The sequence below is a fragment of the Acomys minous genome (genome assembly GCF_964271855.1).
Source record: "Acomys minous genome assembly, chromosome: 5".
Classification (NCBI taxonomy): domain Eukaryota; kingdom Metazoa; phylum Chordata; class Mammalia; order Rodentia; family Muridae; genus Acomys; species Acomys minous.
The window spans coordinates 106,151,197-106,158,714 of NC_140494.1; the positions used below are offsets into that span (position 1 = coordinate 106,151,197).

Sequence of the window (7,518 nt, forward strand, 5' to 3'; positions counted from 1 at the left end):
TCTAGGACCTTAAGAGGGCGCTCTAGCTTCACAGGGACAGGAAAAGAGGACGGGTCTGTGGGCTCAATTTTTTTTTTTTCCTGAGACAGGGTTTCTCTGTGTAGCCTTGGCTGTCCTGGACTCACTTTGTAGACCAGGCTGGCCTCAAACTCACAGCGATCCGCCTGCCTCTGCCTCCCAAGTGCTGGGATTAAAGGTGTGCGCCACCATGCCCAGCTCTGTGGACTGGTTTTTGTGGCCAGGTGTCAGACTCAAGTGGAAGGCCAGGTGTTTGAGGTTCAAAGGAAACTGAGGAAGGCCAGCCAGCTTTCAGCTGTTAGAGAAAGGGGCATTTTTGACCGGTGCTGTCAAGCAGAGGATGCAGACAGGGTGAGAGTGAATGAAGTGGCAGATAGAGCCAGATGCCTACAAAGATGTAGGCAGCTGCAGCTGTAGTGGGGCCTAGTAAGGAGAAGTCCACGGGGACATGACAAGCCAGTGTCCTCTGCCAGCATCAGAGGGAGGGAAGGAACTTTGGGGGTAGAGAAGTGTTGAACAGATGGATGTCAGGTTGTGAGATGGCCAGAGGATAGCTACCTCCAGTCACAGGGCACCCACAAATGGCTGAAGGCGAGGGCTGTGACCCACTGTCTCTACTCACTCTGTTCCTCAGCTCCTGAGTGACCCACAGGCATTGGCTCTGAGGCTAGTGTCTTAGGCTGTCATGGGCCTTCTCTACACGTAAAGAGCACTTTACTGGCTGCAGGAGAGGAACAGGAGGCAGCCGCATCCCCAACAGTACCTTGTCATGAACAGCATTTAGGGGCATGCGTGATTGTGGAAATAATCACCATGAGATTGCTGGGTCTTGTCTCTGTTACCAGCCTCAAGCCCAACTGTGAGTTTCCAGTGTGTGTGTGTGTGTGTGTGTGTGTGTGTGTGTGTGTGTGTGTGTGTGTACAGCACATCCAAGCTCTGACCCTTCTTATTTCCCTTTCTTATTTGCAGTCCAGCCTGGCCTGTGTACCCACCAAGTGTGCTGAGGCAGAGAGTTGAGCTGCATGCTGCCAGTTGTGTTGGTCTGCCGGTACCCAGCTCTTTTTCAGAACCTGCAATCACAAAACAGGAGCCTTGAAGCTGCAAGGTGACACCTTGGTCTCCTGCTTACTCTGCCTTCCCCTCTCCTCAAAGCTAAACCATTTGTTCTGTCTTGGCTCAAAGTGTCCCCCCCTTCAGAGCATGGAGTTAGAGCGTGATACAGAGTTGGAGATGGGGCACAGCCATGGGTCCCCCTCCCACTGACTCCAGTGCTGCTCCTCAACACTTGGACACTTTCCACTATGTCACCCCTCTTGGGACATGTGCGTACGCCATTCTGGAGCAACAGTAGCCATTTTCAATTGTCTTTCCCCGTGGCTTCACTATTTGTCTGAAGTATCCATCCCAGGGCTCATAAAAACAGACTAACTCATTTTTAGTAGGATTTTCCAGCTGAGCCAACACTTTTGTGAGCCAGCATGGCTGCGAGCTCAGGAGCCCTTGACCAGAGCATGTTCCAAGTAACCTCCCACACTGTCAGAGTTTGATCAGTATTTTTAGAATTTAAATTTTATTGGTCATTGTTATGCATGTGTATGTGATGTGGAACATGCGTGCCACAACACGTGTGTGGATGTCAGAGGACAGCTTCATTGAGTTGAGTTTTTCCTTCCACCATTATGTGGGCTCCAGGGATCAAACTCTGATAGTCAGTCCTTTGCAGCAAATACTTTACCTCTTGGGCTATATTGCCTGCCCCTATTTAAAGCAAATTTTTATGGTGTGTTTGTGTGTGTGTGTGTGTGTGTGTGTGTGTGTGTGTGTGTGTGTAGGCATATGTGTGGTCAGAGGAAAACTTACATAAGAGACAGCTCTATCGTTCTACCATGTGGGTCCCAGGTATGGAACTCAGGTTATCAGAACTGGCCACGGGTGCCTTTCCCTGGCTTTGAACTTGCTATATAGCCAAGGATGACCTTGAACCCCTGACCCTCTTGCCTCCACCTCCTATATGCTAAGATCACAGACAGGAGCTACTGTGCCTGGCCAGCACTTAGCTTCTGTGAAAGTGTGGCAAAGTCACCACTCAAAGAAGCCACCTGGGGGTACTAGGTGATGTCCGCCATGTCAGGGCTAGAGACAGGCCCTGTGAATTAAGAAATTTGCAATGTTCCCAGCACACAATCTGCTTCCTGATTGAGTCATTCCTGAGTTTCCTGGGACTCTGAAGACAACATTTATCTTGTTTGGGGATTTCGATGTCCTTGAGTTTATAACTGGCTGGGTGGGAACTCTGAGTGGGAAGGGATCACAGTACATACAGAGTTTTTTCCTCTAGCTCCTTAGAGGAGATCTCATTAGCTTAGGCTAATGGATGGTCCTGTGTGCGGGGCCAGATAACGGCCACATTAGCACATAGACCTTCCCAATGAGATATTCATGGAGTGGCTCTGGCTGGGCCCAGAGGCAGGGAGTCTGTGGCTTTTCATGAGAACAGGGAGGGAGGCTGCCAACACTGACAGGGAAGCTGAGGTTAGGAATGACGTGTGCAAAACAGGTTCTGGGTGATGTCCTTATGTGGAGGACATGTCCAATGTCCTCAGCCTTCTCTCGGGACCTTTCACAGCCTGTCTGACATCTCCACTGCCTCCTGACACTTGGTGGCTGAGCATCACATGCAGGCTTCTACTTTGCCCTGTCCTCCTCCCTCTCTTCACTTAGCCTTTGGTACCCTGCTCAAATGGCATTTCCTTCCTGTAGGTTATCCCTGTCGCTTGCTGCTGTCGCAGTGGCAGCGGAGACTGACTCTTGTGGTGAGTTATATCCCTGAGTCTAGTAGAAGTCTCTGCAGTACAGTGAACTTCATGTCCTCCTTCCCCTGCTGGACTTAGAGTTTATTAAAGACAGAGGCCACAATCTCTAGCAGCCAGCACAAAGCCCGGCCTATTCAAGACATTTAATAAATATTTGTTGAATTCAACTGGAGGGTAGCGGAAGATTTCTTTGTAGGTAAGGTCTGGGCCAGAGTGAGCTTGCAACCTGGGTGTCATGGCCTAGGCTTGTAATCTCTGCAATTTGGGAGGCTGAGGTAGGAGGATCATTAGGAGTCTGAGGCCAGCTAACACAGTGAATTTGAGGTCAACCCTCAATAGAAAATAAGACCCTTTCTCAAAACCAACCAAAACGTGAACTTGCAGACTTAGAGGCTAGTTCATAAAGTGCAGATGTGGGTTGAACATCTTTGAAGGCATCAAATCTTCTTGGAGATTTGGAGCTCTTTATTTTTTTACTTTATTTTTCTCAATAATCCTCTCCTGCCTGGGGGACATAAGACTCCGGTTTTTCTCCATCCACGTGCCTAGAGAGTCTTGGATAGATAGTGAGCTAGGTGGCCCGAAGACAGCAAGCCAGACTATAGGCTTGTCTAGGCAGCTTGTGCCTTCTGGGACTTGCCCTAGGCTGGCTACTGTTTTGCTTGGAGGGGACTCAGCAGGAGGTGGCAGAGCAAGGGACTTGTCTGTAACAGCTCAGGGTCTCTTTTCTCTGCTTTTCTGACAGAGCTCTATGAAACAGGAGCTGTGGCTGCTGTTCCGAGACCCTCAGAGTCTGTGAATCCTGACGTCAAGTGGCTATTGTTTATTACCATACTGCTAATCTGCATGAACTTTTCTGAATGACAGAACTGGTCCCTGTGCTACTGTACTCAGAACCTAACCCAGGGGGTGAGGGGAAAGGTTCCTTAGGGGCCTTGCATCACCCATGCGCTGGTGCAAGACAGAGGGCTCTAGGAATCCTGCTGCCTTGGAGCTAATAGGCCTGGCCTTTCTCCCGCTTTCCCTGTCCTGGGGAGGCAAGGCATGGGGCTTATGAAATATCTTCCTTTTTTGTAGTTTAGCCTAAGGACTCATCTGGGGGCAACTGTACCAAGAACCAAGTGTGTGTGTGTGTGTGTGTGTGTGTGTGTGAGAGAGAGAGAGAGAGAGAGAGAGAGAGAGAGAGAGAGAGAGAGAGAGAGAGAGAGAGAGAGAGAAAGAGAGACAGAGACAGAGACAGAGACACAGAGAGACAGAGACAGAGAGACAGAGACAGAGACAGAGACAGAGAGACAGAGAGAGAGAGAGAGCTCTGCAGGAGGCCGCAAGCTAACCACGAGTTCAGGCTTCCCTTGCCTGACGCAGACTGCTCCACGTTGCCATCTGCTGGACACATGCATCAATAGCACGTCACACCCTTGTCGTCTCTTATCCTCTGGGTATGTCAGTGCCTCCCTTCTACCCTCTTTTTGTTCTTCTGTCAAGGCCCCTCCGTCCTCCTCAACACACATCTGCTTTCCCTCTTCTCTACGGTGGGGCTGTCAAGAAGCCTTAGTCCTAGCCAGGACAGAGGACTCCTGTAGTCTGGTGAGAGAGATGTTTTGCCTCTGGGGTCAGAGGCCTTACAAAGTGCCACCTATCTCTCTAGGTTATTGAAGGCTTTCTGGGACCTGGAACTTGGCTGTGACTGAAGGCTGCTGAGTTACGTGTGAACAGGGATACTTCTGAGAGTAAGTGCTCAGCATTAATAATTATGCCGAGCCAACAGGTGTCAACAGGACCATCCCAAACATAACTGGGATGGAGGGAGCCTTTTCCATCTAGGCATGGTGTGGAAGGCAAAGGCTGCCAGCAGAGGCTGCTGCAGCACTAGCTGTGGGCCTTGCTACTTCTAAAAGTTCCCTTCTCATTCACTTATAAGCGGATAATAGCTACATAAATACAGGATAACCACACTACAATACACAGACCTAAAGAAACTAAATACCAAGGAGGACCTAGGGAGGATGCTTAATTCTTATCCAGAAAGACAAATAGACACCAGAAGCAGCTGAAGAGAAGGAACAGGAAGGGAGCCTACTATAGAGGTCCTCTGAGAGACTCCACTCAGCAGGGGATCCAAGCAGATGCTGAGACACACAAACTCCAGGGTGGAACACAGGCAGTCTTATGGAAGAGTTGGGGACTAGAGGGACCTGGAAGGGGCCAGGAGCTCCACAAGGAGACCAATGGAGCAAACCAATCCTGGCAGAGGAGGGGGATGCTGCAGAAACTGACGCACCAACCGAGGACTATGCATGATGAGGACCTAGATGTAGTGGACAGGCAGCACAGTCTCCTTGTGGGTCCCATGATATGGAGAGTAGAGACTACTTCTAACAGGACTCGGCCCGCACACCTTGGTCATTTACCCCGGGTGGGGCGGCCTTGCCAGGCCACAGAGCAAGAGGATACAGGTGGGTTTCAGATGAGACCTGATAGGCTGAAGGCAGATGGTAGGGGAGGAGGGATCCCCGTGCTGGGGACTAGGGAAGGAAGGGGGCTACAATTGGGATGTAAAGTGAACAGATTTTTTAAAAAAGTTCCTCTCTCACTCCTGGGTGCTTGGGTCCAGGGCTATACTGGTTAGAGTTGATTATATACAAGTCTGGGCCTCCCTCAGCGCTGATGTCCCCACCCTGGCTTCCCCTACTCTGTCTGGGGGCTAAGAGACCAAATGCTTTCCTGGCTTGGCCTGGGGACACAGCTCATAGCTCCAGGCCTGGCTTCTCACAGCTTCCCTGTCAATCCTGGATAGGCTGTGCCTTTCCTAAATCCTGTTCTTATTGCTACTGCTTTCCCTTTGGGCAGACACTAGGTGTGTGAGCTCCTGGATAGACCAGCTCTGAGGCCAGTGCCTTCCTGATGGATCAGCAGGAATTAGTAGGAGTGTGACATCCTGAGCCAAAGGGGATCTCTGCCTGACCTGATACCCTGACTGCTGGTAGGGGCTTTAGAGCCACAGAGGAGAAGGGTGCTGACAAACTCCTAAGCCTCCTTCTTCCTGCCTATCCCTCCTCCTTCCTGCCTAGCTCTCCTGCTTTCTGCAAAACTGTCTTTTCTTCTTTCTCTTCTGAGGAACTTTCCCTCTCTTGCTCCCATGTGCAGAGTCGAAAGCCCTTGTCCAGTTTGTGTGTGTGTGTGCACGCATACACATGTGTGTGTGTGTGTGTGTGTGTGTGTGTGTGTGTTTGGTGGCTGTGTTGGTCTGTGGTTTCCAGCCCCTTGGCTGTGATGGATGGCCTGACTTTTATGTTGCCAGCCCATCTCTGGGAGCCATTTTCCATCCTGACTCACCTGTGTGGACAAGCCAGTGTTGGATTTTGCAGATCTTAAGCATAACATAGTAAAAATGGAGGTGTTCTAAACAGGCTGAGGGGAAGAGCTGCTCTGCTCAAGTAGAGAATTCTGGAGCACCAATGGGTAGCCTGGGTAGCCATAGGGATCACCATGGCAACACGAGAGGCAATCCAGCAGTTCCAAAGGGAGGCAGTGATGGAGCAGGCCCCCCTTCAGGCTGAGGTTGAATTCTGGTGAGGTTAGAAGGATTTAGGATCAGCAAGAGATCTGTAGACCCCCAGCTGCCTCTAATTTAGGGGACATGGTGCCCTTCCTTGCTGTCCCTTGTAAGTGGAAATCCTTACTCCCCGCAACTAATCCAGGAGGCACCCAACTTCATCTGAGAAACTGTTGGTGTATTGAGAAGGGAGGAGACGAACCAGAGTTCTTGTCTTGCGCGTTGAAAGAAATGCAGTGAATGGGCTTTAGGCTGCTCCAGCCTGTTTCCCTACCTGCAGGACTCAGCCATCAAAGGTAACCTAGACTAACTGGGGATCAGTGGCTGGCCTATAATGTTCCCTTACAAAAAAAGCAGCCTATTTGGAAAAAGAAAAATAAATGAAAGTACTTCTCTTGATCTCTGGTGCCGCTGAGACTGTGTGACCCTCCCTCCCTCCCAGGCTGCCCTAGCCCACTCCTCACTCATTACCTCTGCTCAATTAGCTGTGCCTGGGTTAACCCCTTCAGCACCAGTTTTGAGTAAGGGTGATTACTTGTTGCCTTCTCCACAGGCCCTGCTCCCAGCACGGGTCTCAGGAGCACACAATGGGCCAACTCCAGTGCCTGCCAACCTCCTCCAGTACCCTCCCTCTGGCTGCCAAATCTGACTTTGATTAGCGTGTGGAGGGGAAGAAAGCAGGAAAATAGAATATTAAAATCTTAATTCAATTTAAAACACTGTCATTCACAGGCATGCCAAATAGTGAGATGACTAATTATTATGCAAATGAGGCAGATAGAAAAGTGATTAATAATTGCACAAATTAAAAATTATTGTAAACATCCTGTGACGAGCGATAAGTCCGATGGAGAGGCGAGGGCGGTGGGCCGGGGAGGCCAAGGAGGAGCCAGCTCCTGCATCCGTTTTCTCCTCATCAGGGGGATTTAATTAGCACCCAGTGATGGGGCTTGTGCTGCCAGGTTTGGGGAGTATGTGGCCAGCACCCCAGCTGTCTTCTGGATGCTCATTTCCTCTCCAGTTCCTCCTCACTGCCCTCTGGTCCTCACTGGAGTCGGCTGAACAGGAAGAGGAAGCAGCATTGGTCACCATGAGGGGAAAAGCCCTGCAAAGCAAGCCTGCTGCTTTCCT

At 50.4% G+C, this 7,518-nt stretch overlaps 1 protein-coding gene across 7 annotated transcripts in view; it reads right to left on the minus strand.

Annotated features, from left to right (window-relative positions):
- The window catches only part of LOC311597967 (uncharacterized protein), a 19,345-nt gene extending 12,583 nt beyond the window's left edge, over nucleotides 1–6,762 (minus strand). For 5 of the 7 annotated variants that reach the window (XM_084782665.1, XM_084782664.1, XM_084782663.1 and 2 more), the window contains exons 1-2: nucleotides 6,168–6,761; nucleotides 1,011–1,088 (exon numbers count right to left, since the gene is read on the minus strand). In XM_084782665.1, coding sequence (XP_084638791.1) covers nucleotides 1,011–1,042 — 32 coding nt within the window. In that variant the 5' untranslated portion in view covers nucleotides 1,043–1,088; nucleotides 6,168–6,761. Of the gene's footprint in view, nucleotides 1–1,010; nucleotides 1,089–6,167 lie in introns of all 7 variants that reach the window. The other 2 variants (XM_084782660.1, XM_084782659.1) reach the window with 1 other exon arrangement.
- Between the last annotated feature and the right edge of the window lie 756 nt (nucleotides 6,763–7,518).